The sequence below is a fragment of the Mustela nivalis genome, assembly GCF_964662115.1.
Source record: "Mustela nivalis genome assembly, chromosome: 8".
Taxonomy (NCBI): domain Eukaryota; kingdom Metazoa; phylum Chordata; class Mammalia; order Carnivora; family Mustelidae; genus Mustela; species Mustela nivalis.
In genome coordinates this window covers 135,823,709-135,842,234 of record NC_139027.1, presented here as the reverse complement: position 1 = coordinate 135,842,234, position 18,526 = coordinate 135,823,709, and the positions used below count along the sequence as shown (strand labels likewise).

At 48.5% G+C, this 18,526-nt stretch overlaps 1 protein-coding gene across 7 annotated transcripts in view; it reads left to right on the top strand.

Annotated features, from left to right (window-relative positions):
- The window catches only part of ZNF217 (zinc finger protein 217), a 36,908-nt gene that overhangs the window by 13,048 nt on the left and 5,334 nt on the right, over nucleotides 1-18,526 (top strand). For 4 of the 7 annotated variants that reach the window (XM_082744957.1, XM_082744960.1, XM_082744956.1 and 1 more), the window contains 3 exons: nucleotides 10,432-12,209; nucleotides 15,862-15,978; nucleotides 16,714-18,126. In XM_082744957.1, the coding sequence (XP_082601083.1) occupies nucleotides 10,814-12,209; nucleotides 15,862-15,978; nucleotides 16,714-18,126 (2,926 nt within the window). In that variant the 5' untranslated portion in view covers nucleotides 10,432-10,813. Of the gene's footprint in view, nucleotides 1-9; nucleotides 337-10,431; nucleotides 12,210-15,861; nucleotides 15,979-16,713; nucleotides 18,127-18,526 lie in introns of those variants that run through there. The other 3 variants (XM_082744961.1, XM_082744955.1, XM_082744958.1) reach the window with 2 other exon arrangements.

The following is an 18,526-nucleotide window of genomic DNA, read 5'->3' as shown; positions in this document are numbered from 1 at the left end:
CGCCTGCTCCCTCCTCATTCAAACCTCGGCTCGCTCGTGTGGTGTCAGTTCAGTCCCGGCCGCCGCCGAGCGAGGAAATGGCCGAGGAGCCGGAGCCGCAGGTAAAGGGGGCGCGCCCCCCGCCCGCGCCGGGCCCAGGGGCGCCTCGCCTCGCCCTCCGGAGTCCCCCCGAGCCGCCCTCGAGTCTCCCGTGCTCGTTAGCTCGCCCCCCTCCCCGGAGGACCCCCGCCCCGCCCGGCCCCCGCTCCAGCTCTCTGTTCCGCTCCTCTAGGGCGCCCCCTCCCCACCCGGCTTCGGAGCGATTCCAGCGGCGAGGAGGTGCCGGGCGAGCCCCCGGTGTGTACAGTGTTTGACCATCACACTCACTCTTGGGGATAGTCAGGATGGCTTGGGGGCGGGGAGTCCCCCTTCTCCGGCCCGGACCGAGGGGCTGGCCCGAGGGAGCCGGGGGCTGCGTGCGTGCGTGGGTGGGTGGGGGGCTGTTCCGGAAAAGTTGGGTGGCTCCGCCGGGCGGCTCTCCGGGTTTGCCGGCTGGGCCGTGGGGGGCGGGCGGAGAGGAGGGGGCCGGTGCGGGGTCCCCCGCGATGGCCCGGGAGGGGCCGGGGCAACTTGGGAACAGCCAAAACAATGCGTCCTAACAGGCGTCCCCCGCAAACAATGGCCGGGACCGTCCACACGGGCCGGGCGGAGGGCGCGTCTACAGGGACCGAGGGAGGGGCTTGGCGTCGCCGCGGACCCCAAAGCGCACCCCAGCAAACCCCCCGGCGCCCCCAAAATCCGTCCCCGGGAGTCCTGTCTCCTGCCCATCCCTGAGCTGGCGGTGCACGGGCTGCGTTTCCTGGATGTGTGTGATAAGGTGTATTCCCCCCCCCCTTTAATTTTAAAGATTTTTTGAAACTTTTTAAATAGCCCTTAAACGCTTAAAGAGTATCTGTGTAACTCTCATTTCTAGTTGGAGTCCCGAAGCCAACTGGAAGCAGAACTAGTAACTAAAGGGCAGGAAGGATTGAAATGTTCGCCTCTAAGTGTTTCTTTCTTTCTTTCTTTCTTTTTTTAAAAAGGGAAGTTTCTGCCAGGAGGCGCTGAGTGGTGAAACGGCGCAGTTTCAGATGTAGAGCCCTCTTCTCTCTTGCTTTGGCCCCAAAATGCGAGCGGCACGGGATGGGGAGGGGAGAGGAGGACGCGCTGCTGGGGGCCCTGGAGGCCGGATTTGGGGCGGCCTGGGCTGTCCTGCACGGGTGGGGGCTAGACCTGGCCTGTGGGGTGTGCAGGCAGGTACCTGCGCCTATGATCCGGACAGACGTTCAGGTCTGGGTTGGAACCCACATTTTTTGGGATTCAGGGAAGGGCCACCGAGGACGGGAAGCCGCATTCTTGGGCGGGTGGGATGGGGGTGGGGTAGGGTGGGGTGGGCAGGCGGGGACTTTTCCTAAAGGTTTAGTTACAGGAACAGGAAAGAGCCACCAGTGGCCACTTCTGGGACCCCCCAGTGGCTTGCTTACACTTGGAGTAGAAACTTTATTTTCTCAACCCCCCCCCCCCCCCCAAGAAAAGAGTAGTCATTTAAAAGTTTAAGTCTTTGGTGTGTTCTTCTTTGAAATTCCTTGAGTCCCAATTTATCTTTCTGAATCAGCCTATAGGGCTTGAGGCATCGGCAGGAACATTCCTAAACCTATATTAGATGCAAGTCTGTTGCGGTGGTCCTTGGGCCAGTTTGGGGTCGTGTAGTACTGACCACTACATGCTACATATTAGCTGGTTTCCTAGCTTTCTAGATCGTTTGGAACCATTAAGCTGTATGTTTTAAGAAGCCTAGGTCTGATTTAGTTCAGGTTGATTCAATTATGTCTTCATCGCTTTTGAGTTGGTTGAATGAGTTGACATGAGATTAAGCTCAACAAAAGAAAAGGCAGGGTAACAACAGCTGCCTGCCAGGCCTGGCAACTAGGTAGGGGTCTTGGGAGGCCTCGCACCTTCTCTTTTGTATGTGTTAAAGAAGTACATTTAAAAATGTTCATTTACTGTACTCCCCTCCTCCCCCAGGATGGATGCCTTGATTGATACCAAATAAGAGTTGAAATGCTAAATTCTATAATACTTTGAGAATGAATAATCTAGAGTTTCTAAAAAGCTTTCAGTGTTTGCAGTGACAAGTGCAGAGTAATAATCTAATTGCTTTTTGTCTGAAAAATACAGCAGTCAAACCACTAGTTTGTGCTTGCTTAGTTAATGTGTGCTAAGAACTTTTAAGGTGTGTCCTTAATGGTAGATGACTTTTTCTGAGAAGTCATGTTTATTTTAGATACTGTTTTTGTTCAGTGTCCCAAAGACTCTAGTAGTGTGTGTTTTTAATCCTGGTGTTTCAGTGAGGTCAAACCCCTCCCACCCCAAATTGCTGTCCCCCCCCAATCAGTTATATAAGTATTAAGTTCAAAGAGGCAGAGTGATTTATTTAAAAATCCTGTTGTCAGCAGGCACGACACAAATTTACAATTTATTTGGCTTGTTTGTTGGAATAGGGTTAATAATCTGATTGTTTGGAATTTTAATTATTTGGTGTGAGGAGGAAGGCTGCTGCTTCAGACCCCACCTTGGTTTGCCTGCTGGAGGAGGAAGTGGGGGAGGATTATGACTTTTCCAGTTGAAGGACACAGACTTTTCTTTAGTGTACAGCTTCATTCAGTCCTTTTTTATCTTCACAGCACCTTCTAACACTTTGCAGTTTGACCTTTGCTGTTTTTAATAACTTGTAAGAGTGAAGTTTAGCAGTTGTCTTGGGTTCATATTATTCCCTTTCACTTCCTAATCAAAAAAAGGAACTAATACACCACTTCGATAAAATTTGTAGAAAATACTTTGCCCCCTTCACCCTGAAAAATCTGTTGAGATAACAGCTTGTCCCCCCCCCCCCTGCCCCCACCAGGTAGCGGAGGGAAGAGGAGGGAGGCGGGAAGCGAGGAGGGTTTGACTTTGCCTTTACTTTGAAGGTGGAGGTAGATTTGCATTCTCTTTGTAAGCCTCCATTTTTGGCAGAGGAACTTCTGGGAGGAATAGCAGCCCCTGGTTCCCTTCCAGTGGACCTTTAAAGAGGAAATCAGAAAATAAGACTTAATCATCAAGTCACTTACAAACTGATGAAATAATTAAGGGGTATAATGGCCTGGCAGTGACGGAGTCCCTCTCTCCTCATTTCAGATAATCACTTTTCTCTCTTTTAACAACGTTTATGATGAAATGGCATGTTTTTGCCACAGCAGGGCTGCCTTTTCCCAACCCTGGAGCACTCTTAATTCTGAGACTCTTGATTAGAGCCTTGGGGGTCCCAAAAGATGGGCTGTTTTCCCACTTTATAAAATTACATGCTTTTCTCACAGTTGTCACAAACATGATATTGGTGCATAAGAACTTTGGAGTAGTACTAATGACTCTTGACTGTGTACTGTCTACTACTTGAAAAAAAGAGATACGTTTATCGGACTCTCTGAGGACTGTAAATGATTGGGCCTTTTTTATGTTCCAAGTGAAGCTTTGTTTCCATTTGCTCAAAGACAAGTTCAGTTGAGAATGTTCCATCTCAACGTATGCTAAGTCTGGCCTGCATGTCAGGGTTTTTGAGGTTGCTGGGGATGACTTATTTTAAATGGTTCATTGCTAATTTCCTATTTGAGTGTAACCCCGTAGCCGTATGCTTAGCAAATGAATTGGAAAGTGGAAGCCAAAGTCCTGAACAATGGCTATATATTTTCAAGCTTCAGAGTTGTACAGTAGGAACGGGACATCTGAGACGGTTGGATAAGCTGAGGTGTATTCCACTAGAATAAAATCAGTGTAATGAGATTTGAATTGAAACGACTACCTTTGGAACATACAGAACCGTTTTCAGGTTGCTGAGGTGTTACAAATAAAAACCTGGAAGGTGTTTACAGAACAGCTACTGAGCTGAAAGGAAAGAAATCCCAGTCACATTAAACGCTCTAAATAGGGAAGGGTTTAGTTACAGCATGTAAACTAAACTTGAGGCTGTGGGGGAGTCTCGATTTGTACACCCCATCTCCTGATGCATGGAGGGGGGGTGGGCGGGGGAGGGGTGTTAACCAGTTTAAATGCACGTGGAAGAAAGAAGGAATTACACAAAGACAGCAGGAAATTTCTGAAATTCGGGAGAGGGAAACTTGATCATTATAACCAAAAGGCCTCCTTTTTGGGGGGCAGTGTAGTCTACTTCTCAAGTGTTGGCTTTTAGGAAAAAGGTGATCTGGAGTGTTTTTCTCCAGCCTGCAGCAGAGTTAGGCAAATTTAGAGTGGCCTGTGGGGCATGGGATTTTGAATTGAGACCGTGAGGGCAGAGAGAAGTCCGGATTCTGAGGAAGTGGGACAGGGACCATCTTTTTCCCAAAATCTGCCCTTCATGATGAGCGAGCTCAATTCTTGTATAAAGTTATCTTCCAGATAAACAGTGGGGCAGCCCCTGGCAGCCAGCTGCCGCCACAAACTGCCCTTTTATGCTTAACATTGGAATGCTCATTAACAACTTTACATTTGAACATTTGTTGACTGACTGTTCTTAACATCCCCATTACTTCCTGCCCAGGGTAACTACATAACTGAGTTACTGGAAATTAGGGGCCAGTTTGGTAATTTTATGATAAAGTTGAGAAATAAAATTACTAAACCCGAAGAGACAGCTGGGTAAGTTAAATTGAGAGAATCAGTTTAAATTCCTCAGCTTTTGTTCTTCAGGCTTTACCTAAGTTGTTTTTACCACATTCCTTCACTCGGTGCAGAGGAGCCCCAGGACCCTGGAGTCGGGTGCCAGTTCTGTAATGGCTTCGTTAGGGGTTTGTGTATTGTTTGTTCATTAGTTTCTTGCGTGTCAGGAAGCCTCATGGACTTAAAATGCAGTTCTGGTTGGACTGGAGGTTGGGAGTCTGGATCTCTTTTGTTCTTGTATCAGCATTAGGAGGACTACGTGTTTTTCTTTCTCCTACCTGTGTCCAATCAGGATAACCTCAGAACAGGTCAGTTACACCAGAAGAAGTGTTTTGGGTTTTTGTTTTTTTTTTTTTAATCTGCAGATAAGCTCTGTTTTCAGTTGAGTATATAAGTCTCCCTAACGGTGATTATATGGATGAATTGAAAGGAGAGTTTTCCCCCTTAATTTTGAAAGCAAACAGGTGGCTTAAACCAGCCAGACCTACAACTAGAGTTATTTACTCAACAGAGATAGGGAGGGCAATATTTAAATGTTGCTAAAGAAAGAGCTCCTGCCGAAAAAGGCAGTGCCCATGTTTATATTTAATCTGGTTAGTTAAATGGGGTATAATTAAGAACACTCACCATTGGGCCCTGTGGAGCAGGAGCTGTAGGTATGTAGGGTGGTGGTGTAGCAAGCTGCTTAAAAGTGTTTATCTGTATGTACAGTTACCCGCGCGTGTGCGCTCCCTCCTTGTGGAGGGCGAAAGAATACAGGTAAAGAAAGAAGAGTTTACTGTTTCAGTTTGTGAAATCCCTCTTTTTGGTGCAGTTGTCCTGTCTGAAATCTTTTCAAAGCTTTAAAGGTAGTCCTGGTTAAGGAGCAGTAGTGGAACCTCAGAGAGAGCCTGGCTTCCATCTTGCTTAATGAAAAGTCTTTTTTTATTCATTTCCCTTAGACTTCTCTTTTTCCGGTCAGGATGGAATTTTGAAAAGCCAGTTTACAGACCACAGTATCTGTTAGTATTGATAATACCGAAACTAAAACTAATATGTGGTGCTTCAAGTTCACATTAAGATCATTTAACTGACCTTAATTGATTTGGAATGAATCAGGCAGCGTTTTTAATGAGGACAATCAAATATACAAATGTGATTACATTTTTTTTACAGTACTTTGGTCTCTAATCGTTTTTAGGACTGAGCTCTTTCTAAGTTTCAAGAAAATGAGTCTGTTCGGTAGGATCTGCCCCCCAAGCTTTGCCTTTGAACAGTCATTTGCTTTTGGGTAGTTGAGATTGTGATGTTGAATGTAAACTTCTGAATATTTTAATCTTTTTCTCTCACTGAACTTTTCAGCATCTTTCCACAGCTATATTAGGAAAGTTGGGTTGACCATTTAGTTCATGGGTGTGACCTTGGTGATTTCCTTGAAATAGGGTTGAAGGATTTAAAGTTACAGGTTTGGATTGTGCTGTGGCTTTCTATGTGCAGTTCTCTCCACTTGTTGGATTAAGACAAAAAAAAAGGGTATGTGTGACCTTCAGAAGGAACATTTATAGAAAAACTAAGTTTCCTGACCAGATCTTGGAGATAATTTTGCTGCTTAAAGGGTACAAATGAATTGGCCAGAGACCAGCAGTTCGTTTGGGTTAAATATTTTAATGATCATTTATTTGGACACTTAAGTAACTCAGAGGGAGAATGTGGATTTGCAGGAATGCAGCAAATGACTTGATTATAAATGGAATTTATAATCTTTTGGTCAGTTTTTGAGGCCTTTGAATTCCTATGGCGCTATAATAGGGTAATAAATATGCCATATCAGAAAGATGTGAGATGACCTGTTCAGCTAAGTAGAGCCTGTGCAGTCTCTGAAGGTTAACAGCGTGAGTATATGTGGATGGAAAGAACTGTTCCCAAGTCACAGCAGTCGTCAGCAAGGTGGCATTGACTTCTCATTTGTTGTGCTCCAGCACAAAGTGTGTGTTTTTCATTAAGCATTGTATAATGTATACTATTTCCTAATTTCAGAATCTAGAGGTGGTGCAGAATTCACAGGAGCTTTTACTTAAAAACGAGTATCTGCCTTAAAAAACAAAACAAAACAAAACAAAACAAAAACCACCACCACCAGGAGACATGGCCTAGAGAGCATTAGACTTCTGTTTCAGGCACTGATAATCTGGTTCCTTCCTTTTTTCAAAGATTATGTGGTTGTCAATTTTTCTTTAAAAAGTCTCTTTTGAAGTGATCACAATATCAAGTAAGCCCTCATATTCTGAAAGAATATACTGGTTATTGCCTCTGGTGCCTGGAGCTTTATGCCTGAAGGTTAAGTGCTATCATTTACCTGAGTAAAGGTTTAAGAGCATTTTTTTAAACATTGAAAAACATTCCTGCCAGCTGCCTTTCAGTTAGCCTAGTTGTGTTTCCGCACGCTGACTTTTCTGCACACTAAACGCATTTAGATTGTAGGGGTTGGATTATGATCTCGCCCTGCTCCCTCCTCCTGTTCTTCCGCGAAGACAACTTCCCTGCCAGCCGCGTCTTGCTGTGTGGTTGGCTTCTGTGGGCTCCCCCTGGAGACGCCGAGGGCTCAGGGACGGCTGTGTGGGTGCTCACTTGACTCGCCTGGCATGGTTGTTATTAACTGTAATTAGATTAGAATGTCTATTTTTTGGTAAGTTTTGTTAGTATTAAAGTCTTTGTTATTGCAATCAGTCTAAAAGATTTTTAGATTTTGTTAGCAGATTGGTTTTAAGTGATGTAGATAATTGGTTTATAGGTTAAGGAAGTGTTTAGTCTGCATTCAGTTTCTAAAGTTACGAGTTGAAGGCATTTGCTCTCAGAGATTTCCCCAGCTTGTCCTGCATTTCTGTTCCGGTGGGTCAGGAAGGAGAGCAGTTTTAAATCCGAATGATACGGTGTTGCTTGTGCGGGCCAACTTCGTGGTGTGATTAAATACGATTATTTTTTATTATACCCTTGAAACTGCAGAGAATGGCGTATTAGATGGCACCAGTAGAGAGAGAGCCAGGTGGTAGAAGGTCTGATGTACCCTCAAGTTAATTTTAATATCAGCCGAGTTATGGTTGGTGACTGTGGCCAGAGATGGGCAATATTGACTCTACCCCTGTGCTGACCACATACACTGTTTGTTCATTTAGTCACTAGGGGCTTCTTGAGGGCCTGACCCCGTGCCAGAGACCCCTTCTAGGTGGGAGGGGCTAGCAGCGAACATGGTCCACAGGGTCTCTCCTCCTGGGCTCTTACTCCAAAGGACTGGCCCAGGGTTTTCCTGTCTTGAGCGAGCAGTAAAGATGGCTTTGACCCAATGCAGTCTAGTGCCCAGGACAGTTGTGTGCACACGTAATGACCATCAGAATCTGTGCCAGAAGCTTCCCTTGAGGGAGAAGTGCTTCCGTGGTGCCTGGTGCAGGGGCTCCTCCCCTCCTCTCCGGGCCTTCACCCGTCCTTCACCCCTCACTGTGCCTCCTTTACTAATCTTTCAGGTCTTGTGCTAGAAGCTGATGATGACTTCCTTTTTACTTAGATATTGGAGCATTTCAGAGATAAAAATGGAAACTGAACTGTTTGTCGAAGTCAGGCATTTCCAGTTACATGGCATTGCCCTGGGTGGGAAATACACAACAGGGAGGTGCCCACATCATGTTTCTCACTCAGAGACTGAGTTTAGGATCGGTGTCTTTTTGGGAAAGATTATCTGTAGAAAACTGGAGTTCCCCCAAATTTAAAATATCACAGAGTAGTAGAATTTCTTAAAAGAAAAGAAAAAGATTATACTGAGGACTGACTTGGATTTTGACAAATTAAGGTAGTAAAAAAACCCAAAAAACAAAAACTTTGACTGCTCCCTATTGCCATTGTTTGATTTTTTAAAGAGCTATTTTGCAACCAAAAAATAGAAAGCGCCTCAAATGGAGGACAGCCTTTATTCAAATTGAAATTTATATGTGTACTTGGTGGAGAACTTGTTGAGCTGTTTCTGTTTTTCATATAGCTGTCAGCCGGTGAAAAAAATGTTGTCTAGTTTGAGAGCTGGCTTTTCTAGAATATGTACTGTTAATTTCTTCAGGTAAAGTATTACCTGGTATGCTGGGTAAATATTTGTATAATGAATAAATGACTGCATAGAATCCTAAATTAGGTCTGTCCATAATGTAGACCTACCCCCCAGAACCACAGAGATTTGGAGCCCTCGAGGATGATCTTGTCATTTAATCCATCTCCATCAAGTAGATCAAGATGGGCTATATGGTGGTGACAGCTTGAAGGCTGTGACTTAGCCAGAACTAGAACTCAGGTCTCTGGAGTGTTCTGTTATTTCCCACCAAGCTGGTAGCCAGCCCCAGTGTTTTATCCTCCATTGTGATTACAACAAAAGACCCAGAAGTTAAGATAAAACATTTCAGTATGTTCTTTCTTTGCCCTAATCTTTGATCTGCAGTCTTATTTAGAAAAGCTTAATGTTAAAGATCGGGTTTATTCAAAACTAAAGATAGCAAGGGGCATGAGAATTTTCTTGTATTATGAGTGTAAAGAAGGGGAAGAAATGTTTCCTTGTCTTCTCTGAGCCTAGAGGCCCTTGCTCTTTGAGGAAGTGGAGAGAAGAAAGTAAAGCTGAAGGTGGTGGGAGTAGTTTGCAAGTCTTTTTGTTTTGCTGGGGAGAATGAACAGACCTCAGTTAAAGTAGTTGAGAAATTTTAAAAACCAATTCTGTGCTTGCCAGAAAGGTGTGTGGGGGGAGTGGTATTGGATTTTTGGAGGTTAATTCTTCTTCAAGAATGAAAATTAGCTTCTAAATCTTAGTCTGCAGAGCTAAATAGAGTCATAGTCCATTTTTCAGCGGACCAGTGCGTACTGGGAAAGGTGGGTAAAAAAAACGGGAGGACCCGTTTTCTGATTGAAGACTGAGCCTTGTCGAGCTGGTGGTGTGGAGGATTTTATTTAAAGTGTATATTCACAAAGTAGCTTTGTGTATGTATTTTCTTATTTATTGTATGGACAGGGAAGCCCAACCCTGAGGTTTGTTGAAGGCAGAAAGTTGTTACAAGCAAACTGGGAATTTGGGCAGCCGGTTGGTTGAGGGTTAGAATATCTGTGAGCCAAAATGAGGAAGGTTTCTCTTGGCCAAGATGAGCATTATCCCGAGGTGTTCTGTAGTCATTGAACATGGATTTTGGGGAAGGTTCCTGTGTTGTGTGTGTGTGTGTGTGTGTGTGTGGTTGGCAGGCGCATGCGTAAGCTTCAAAGGTGCATTTTGGCATTCGTGTTTCTTGACTGTAAGTAAGACAGTTGGAAGTTCTGGCTTTTAAAGTTATACTTCAAGTGCTGTAATTGTCATTTTTCGCATTCGGTGTCTGTTTATAAGGATACACATGTGACTGGTAGTGTTGGCATTTACTATGTATTCTGTTGAATTTAACAGTTTCTGCTCTGAATCTTTACATTATAGATTGAAATCTTCCAAGGACCACGTGTTAAGTTTCTTAACTGGATGAAAATCTAGCGATTTGCTAAGTGTACTGATTGGATAAAATGCTAATGATCTAATTAACTAGCGTGTGGGACACGCACTGTATTGGTTAACAGAGCTGCAGATGACCTGGGTGCCTTCTAACTGCTCCAAGCAGACCAGCTGTGACTCGTCCACACCAGGCTTCTCTTTCCCCTGGCTGCAGCTAACCATTTCTGTGTTTTTTTTTCCCCCTCTAGGTTTTGGAAATCCCTTGTCTCCAGGTTGCTGGGGACTTGAATTGACTTCTTGCTCAATTGAATCACTCACTCAGTGGAGACAAAGAGAATTAATGCTTTGTGCTGACTCATATTTGAATCAAAGCGTTGGGGAGTCTGTCTGCCTTGTGTGTGGAAAGAACCAGTGAGAGGCTCTGTCACCGAGCTTCCTATGACTTCTGAAGATAAGAAGCTGCAGGAATATATACTTTCGTTTGAACTTTTATAACAAATATTTGTTCTAGTGCTAAGTGCAGGGCTGCTGGGGGTGTGAGTGACAAGTCTTACAAGTGGCCTTATCCCAATTCCAGAAATTCCTCCACCGGATTCTAATTTTATATACAATCCTAAAGTGCCAGGAAACATGCCAACTCAGTCCCTGTTGGTGTATATGGATGGACCAGAAGTGATCGGCAGTCCCCTTGGCGCCCAGACGGAGCTGGATGATGCCGTGTCGATAAAAGGGACCAGCACCGTTCCTTTCAGAGCGACGCAGGAGAAAAACATAATCCAAATAGAAGGATATATGCCCTTGGACTGCATGTTTTGCAATCAGACCTTCACACACTCAGAAGACCTTAACAAACACGTCTTAATGCAACATCGGCCGATCCTCTGTGAGCCCGCGGTCCTGCGCGTGGAAGCGGAGTATCTCAGTCCCCTCGATAAAAGTCAAGTGAGAGCAGAGCCTCCCAAGGACAAGAGTTGTAAAGAAAATGAAGAATTTAGCTGTGAAGTGTGCGGGCAGACCTTCAGAGTGGCTTTCGACGTCGAGATCCACATGAAGAAACACAAGGACTCTTTCACGTACGGGTGCAGCGTGTGCGGGAGAAGGTTCAAGGAGCCCTGGTTCCTGAAAAACCACATGCGGACGCACACGGGCAAGTCGGGCGCCAAGAGCCGCGTGCAGCAGGGCGCCGAGAGCCCGGCCACCATCAACGAGGTGGTGCAGGAGCCCGCGGCCGAGAGCCTCGCCTCTCCTTACAAAATCTGCATGGTTTGTGGCTTCCTCTTTCCGGATAAGGAGAGCCTCCTCGAGCACAGGAAAATGCACACCAAAGAGCCGGCTTCCGGGGCCGCCGCCGGGCCCCGCGCGGACGCCCCGCCGGGGGGGACGGCGCCCCCGGGGGACGAGCTCCTGCAGTTCCTGAGGCTGAGGCCCGCCTCGCACCCCGAGAGCGGCCGCAGGCCCCCGAAATGGATACCTCAGCTCGACCCGTTCACCACCTACCAGGCCTGGCAGCTGGCGACCAAAGGGAAGGTGGCCGTGTGCCGCGAGGTGAAGGAGCAGCCGGGCCAGGACGGCAGCACCGACAACGACGACTCGTGCTCGGAGAAGGAGGAGCTGCTGGAGATCTGGGGCGCCGGCAAGAGCCACGCCGACGGCGCGGGGAGGGCCCGGGCGGGCCGCGGCGGCTGCGCCGGCCTCGCGCAGGACAAGGAGAAGCCCAGAGCCGGCGGCGGCGAAGTGCCTTCGGCGGAGGCCGAGCCGAAGCTGTCGGGCAGCAAGGAGAAGCCGACGCACTGCGCCGAGTGCGGCAAAGCCTTCCGGACCTACCACCAGCTGGTGCTGCACTCGCGCGTGCACAAGAAGGAGCGCCGGGCCGACGCCGAGTCGCCCCCCATGGCCGCCGACGGCCGGCAGCCCAGGACCTGCTCCCCCGACCTGCCCGCCGGCCTGGACGAGAGCGGAGCCGTCGAGCGGGAGGGCGGCTCCGAGGACGGCTCTGAGGACGGCCTTCCCGAGGGGCTCCATCTGGGTAAGCCCCTGCGCCCGTCGCAGAGATCGCGGGCCGGACCGGGCCGGGCCGGCCGGGGGTGGGGGGGGGACGCCCGGGCCCCTGGGGTGCCCGCCCGTCGCGAGCCCCGCAGCTCTCGGGGCCCTGATTCTTCTCCGGGTTTCTTCCCGCTCTGAACCTGCTGTTGCGCGGTCTTTGGTCCCGGAGGCCACGCCAGCCTCACAGCAGCCTCCCTCGCGCATCGGTCCCGGGCCGTGGTTCCGACCTGGGGCGGTTTTGCCCCCAGTGGAATCTGGCGGCGTCTAGAAGAATTTTGGGTGTCCCGGTCGTGTTAGTGTGTGTCCGGCTGACACCCGGGGGGAGGGGGGTACCAGGGATGCCGAACCTCTGAGCGCGGCCGGGCGGCTCCCAGCCCGCAGGTGTGGCCCCGGTGCCAGTGGCGTCCGGGGAGAGATGCTGGTCTTGGCTTCAGGGTTTGTCCTTACATGCGACCCGCAGACCCACGACCCTGTGCTCCCAGACCCAGCTCTCCTGCGCTTCCTCCTCCGCACGGTGCTCTCGTGGCCACAGAAGGAACCGGGAATGATTCTCAGCCAGAGCAAGGGTATCTTTAGAGAAACTGATGCTACCTGGTACCCTGTCCTCTATGTCTGCCGGGCTAGTGTTTGTTAACAGCTCGGGAACTAAGAGCATTGGTGTGTAAAATAAAAGGACTGAACGTAGCAAAGATGGTTTAAAGGCATCTCAAGTGCTCAGTCAGATTTGTCTTGTATGAATGGCTTTTACAATGTCTTGTATAATGGCTGGGAAGCTCAGGAACTTTCTTTTTCTTTTCTTTTCTCTCTCTCTTTTTTTTTTTTTTTTTTTTTACGGTTTTATTTATTTATTTGACAGAGACAGCCAGAGAGGGAACACAAGCAGGGGGAGTGGGAGAGGGAGAAGTAGGCTGCCTGCTGAGCAGGGAGCCTGATGTGGGGCTCCATCCCAGGGCCCTGGGATTATGACTTGAGCTGAAGGCAGCTGCTTAAGGACTGAGCCACCCAGGTGCCCTGGGACCTCTCATCTCTTGAGACCTGGGGACTTATCCAAGGCAGAGGATCCCCCTGCTGTGTTTTAGGTCTTGCCTATCTGCACTTGAACCAGAGGTGCTTCTGTCTGTTAAATAATATTTTGTTTGAATAAAGGCTTGGCTCCTTGAAGGCAGTTAAAAGAATCCTTGCATCAGTTGAGGCCACCCAACTGAATGGTGGGAACGTGACTCAGTCTAAGAGGGATGTCACCATTCACAAAAGTGGTCTTTGGTTGAAGCAGACGCCGCTGCCTTCTTTGACTGTAGCTTGATGGTATGCGGCTGGCTTGTGCGAACTCGGGTGTGAGACTCAAGGTGAATTTGACCATGTCGTACCCTGGACTCTTCATGCTCCAAACAGTGTCAGGTCCTTTTTGCCATCACACAAAGGATGATGTTCCTGATGAGGATTTAGGATGTCTTGAGTTTCAGGGAACACAGGAAGCCTTAGCACTTAGGATACTGCAGTCTTCAGAAATCTAGAAAACCCTATTATAGGGTCTTCATGACCTCATAGAACAAAGGCCTTGAACACAGGCCTGTTGTCTTCACCGTGGTTCCTAGTAGTGTCATTCCTGTTCAGGGACATGCGGTAATGGGGAGATGGTTGGGTCTGTGAGCTGCCCTGTTGCCCTGAAAGAAAGGAGGTGGGCTGGTTTCCTTCTGCCAGTAGGTGGTGTGGGCAGAAGAATCAGGTGGCAATCTTGGTCGTCAGGCGGATAGAATGCCCGTAGCTGGGAGCGCCACGACTTGCCCTTAGTCTGGTTCTGCCACTGCATTGTTCTGTGGCTGATTACATGTTGCTTAACCTTTCTTTGCCCTGATTTCTTCTCTCTGTTCGCAAAATTGGTTCATCAACCCTCGTATTCCACCTCCCAAGGATAATTTCAGCAGCCTCTTGATAAAAAGTTTGCAGTCCTCGTAGGAACTATAAAATCAGAGGCAATGCCCAAGGAGTAGGGACCAGGTATATGTGGACATTTCATGTCCTTTATGTTCAAACAGATGCATGTCATAACTTTCTGGATATGATGCAACATACCATAAATCCTGACACATACTAGGGAGTAGGAAATTGCAGTAGGTTCAAATTCAGCTCGTTGGGTGTGATTGTAAGACAAAGCTGGGCCTTCTGTATTTAGAGAATTGATTTTCCTAAGTTTATATTACAATGTGGTGGTTTAGATTTATCTTCCTTTTACTTACTATCAACCTGGCTTTCTTGAGATTGACTTTTAGGATCAAAAGACAATTGTTTTTATTGTATATTTATTGTATATTTATAACAATATAAATTGTTATTTATATGTTCAACTTCATAGTAGGTTTAATAGTGGTTGTTCATGTGATTGTTTTTTAAGTCTTCACCATCAGTGGTTGTCTCTGCCTGTTTACGGTGTTTAGAGGTGTTTAGTGGTGGTTGCCTTCTGTGGGGGGGAGTTCAGTGAGGGGATCATGCAGTCCTGTCTGTTGTATTGGAGGCTGCCCATGGTTGGCTGCTAAGCTGCGTTTTAAAATTTATAAACTAGATCTACATAGTCTAAAATGCAAAATGGGGGAAGGAACAGGGAAAAGAGGCCTTTTTAGTTGGAATTAACAGTTTAAAAGGCAAAAGAGCCAGTTTGGTTTTGCTCAATTTTAAGAGATGACTCCACTTCCTGGTCCTCGTTGTGGTGCATGTAATAGTCTTCGGTAAGAGGAGGTTTATCTAGAACTCTTAACAAGTCATTTTTATGGGAGCGGGTATCTTCACTGTAGCAGATGTCACGGTCTTTCGGAGGCTGGTGGTGGGTGGTGGCGGGTGTAATCCTCCTGTCATTAGTATCCCCTGCGGGCCTTCACTGTGTTGCAGCCCAGATACACCGGCCCGGTTGTTGCAGAGATTGAAGTATATGGTTTAGGCCTTTGTCATTTGGGCACAGATTTTGATTGATCTCACATTTATTTTTGGCCATGTGAGTGCTTGTGAATGATACACTTTGCTTTCCAAAACGTGCTAAATTTTGACAAACTTTCTTAGGCATTTGACCTAGAGCCCAGACCTTTTATTTTCTTTAAAGATTAAGTTGTGCTTGCTACCCTCTAGTGGTAGCTGGCCCAATCTTAAGACAGACTTCTTTTCCCTGGTGGTTGGGGAAATTGGCAATTTCAATTGGCTGAGTTTTCTAAATCAGTTATCCTGAAGCAGTGGGTTATCCCAGCCAGTGTCTGTAGGTCCAGCTTTAGTCTGCCGGTTCCTGCTTGTTGCAGACATGCTGGGAGAACAGAAAGTTGCCCTTGCATGTCAGTCTGTTACGATCTTTCCTGTGATTGAGGCAAAGGAAGGACTGAACCCGGGACACCAAATTCTGCCGTACTCAGAAAACAAAAACAAAACCTAGAAACAGGGCACACGTGTTATAAAAAGCTTCCAAAACTTCAGTCAGTCTCAAAATAGCATGTGGTGTGTTCTGTCCTTTCTGATGTACCCCAGCACTGATACAAAAATTATTTTCTGCTTTCCAAAAAAAAGTTTGAAAAAATCAAGAACACTTGATGTCACCTTGTCTTACTTGTGTACTTGAGCTGTCTTCTTACAGAAATATTTTTTGTTTCTGCTTTAAGATAAAAATGATGATGGAGGAAAAATAAAGCATCTTACATCCTCAAGAGAATGTAGTTATTGTGGGAAGTTTTTCCGTTCAAATTATTACCTCAATATTCATCTCAGAACGCATACAGGTAAGGAACTTCCTAGATTTTCTTAATTCTTACTAGCTCAAAGAATTACGATGTAGCTTTGTGTCTTGGCTTCTTTTTATATTGTTCAAATATTCTGTTAGGCCTCTGCAATAATTTAATAGTAAGTGTGTAGTATGTTGATGGCAGCTCTCATTTTAAGTCTGTTAGTGTCCGTGTAACTTGAACTATTTCTGTTTTGAAGTTAGTTTCTTACTTAGTTTCTGACTACTGTATCCTCTTATCTTATTAAAACCTCTTCAATGTTTTTTAATGCCACAGCTGCTTCTATATTAACTGTTATGATTTAGAAGGCAATGAGAATGTATTCAGTATTTTCTTTAGGTTTAGAAGCGGCTGTAACATAGTTACGGTTCCGGAGGCTGGGCAGACTTGAACGGTCTCTCTTCCACTCACTGGCTGTGCCCAGTCTTCCTAGCTGTAAAAGGATAATGATACCCTGTGCCATAGGGCTATGATGAAGGTTAAATAAGTTTAAAATGTGCTATGTTTAAAAAAGTCGAAGACATGTATTTGCATTTTCAAGTATTCAGTAGAGTAAGGGTGATTAAGTGAGCAACTTGAGAAAAATCCTGGATACGCAGATTTGTAGAGAGAGAAGGGAAAAGTTAAGACCCTATATTATATTCCCTCCTGGCAGTTAATTTTAGTTTCCAAAGATGGATTTTGATGTTTTTCATGACCCCGTGTGTGACACAGCGGCATTTCTTGTTTCAGGTGAAAAACCATACAAATGTGAATTCTGTGACTATGCTGCAGCGCAGAAGACGTCTCTGCGGTATCACCTGGAGAGACATCACAAGGACAAGCAGATCGATATTGCCGCCGAAGTCAAGACGGATGGGAAAAACCAGGAGACCGAAGATGCACTACTAGCCACTGACGGTGCGCAAACCAAAAATTTGAAAAGATTTTTTGATGGTGCCAAAGATGTTAAAGGCAGCCCACCTTCAAAGCAACTTAAGGGGATGGCCTCTACCTTTCAGAATGTTCTGGGCAACGCTGTCCTCTCACCAGTACACCGAGATACTCAGGATTTCAATAAAAATGCAACTGATGACAGTACTGAGAAAATGGGCAAAGCGCCTGCCCCCTCGTACTTGGACGTGTTGCAGAAGAGGGCGCCAGGTGACCCTCAGCCCCCGGAGCCGGCGTGTAGGGAGGAGGCGGGGGTCCCTGCGCGCGTGGACGGCAGTGCGGCCCACGGTGCTGACGGCAGCCCCAGGGAGAAGCCGGCGGGGACGGTGGCCGACGGCAAGCACAAGCCCGGCGGGGACTGTCAGGAGAAACCTCTGAACCTGTCCCTCGGAGCGCTTCACGGCTGCCCGGCCATTTCTCTGAGCAAGAGTTTAATCCCAGGGATCACCTGCCCGTTTTGTACCTTCAAGACCTTTTATCCCGAGGTTTTGATGATGCACCAGAGGCTGGAGCACAAATACAATCCCGACATCCACAAAAACTGCCGGAGCAAGTCCCTGCTGCGCAGCCGGCGCACGGGCTGCCCGCCCGCGCTGCTGGGGAAGGACGTGGCCCCGCTGGCGCACTTCCCCAAGCCCCGGGCCCGGCCCGCGCCCGCGCCGCCTGCCAAGGCCGCACCCGCCGACCGCGACCGCGGGAAGCCGGGCCCCGCCGCGCCCGCCAGGCCCCCGCCGCCCCCGGGGCTCGACCCCAGCACTTTAGCGCCCAGCAACCTGAAGGCGCCCCGGCCGCCGCACCAGCACCTGCACCCGCAGCCCGGCGGGGCGCAGGGGGCCGCCCGGCAGGCCGAGCCCGCCCTCCCGGAGAGGGGCAGGAGGCCCGAGGCCAAGCCCCGGGCGCCCGGCGCCTCCGCCCCGTCGGGCCCCGGCGCCGCCAACGGCTGTGCGGAGCGCCCCTGGGCACCGCGGGGCCGCGACCCCCAGAGCGGACGCCCCGCTGAGCCCGGAGAGCCGCTGCCCAAGCGGCCGCGACCCGACGCCGAGCCGCCGGCGCCCGCCTTCCGCCGGGCCTTCGAGCTGCCCAAGTACCACGTGGTGCGCGGCCTGCAGTCGCTGCTGCCCGGCGAGTGCGTGTGCCCGCCGCCCGCCGCGCTGCCGCCCAAGCCCCGCGCCTCGCCTGCGCCGCTCTTCGCCTGCGGGCCCGCCGCCGAAGGTGAGCCCTGGCCCGGAGGGATGGGGCCACCCCGGCCTGGGGACTGGCTTTCCAAGCCCCCCACGAGCCCCCGGCCTCACTGACCGTCCCGGGCCCGTCCGGTCTGGGGTGGTCTATTCTGGGGTCGGAGCTGGGGTGAGGTCTCTGCTCCCCACGCTGAGGTCCTTTGGAGCCGGACCTCGGCTCCTTGGCCCTTGGCTGTGTATGCGGCTGCCAGTGTCCGTGCTAACAGGTGGCACCTCGCAGTGACCCTCCTGTCCCCCTCTTCCCAGGGAGCATGGGCCCTCCACCCACCAGGAACAGAAAGTGTAGGAACCCCAGTGAACAGTCTTTTGACCAGTTTGGATGTTCTAGACTCACGCTGCCTTATTTTTAGCCTTTGTTAAACATTAAGTGCATT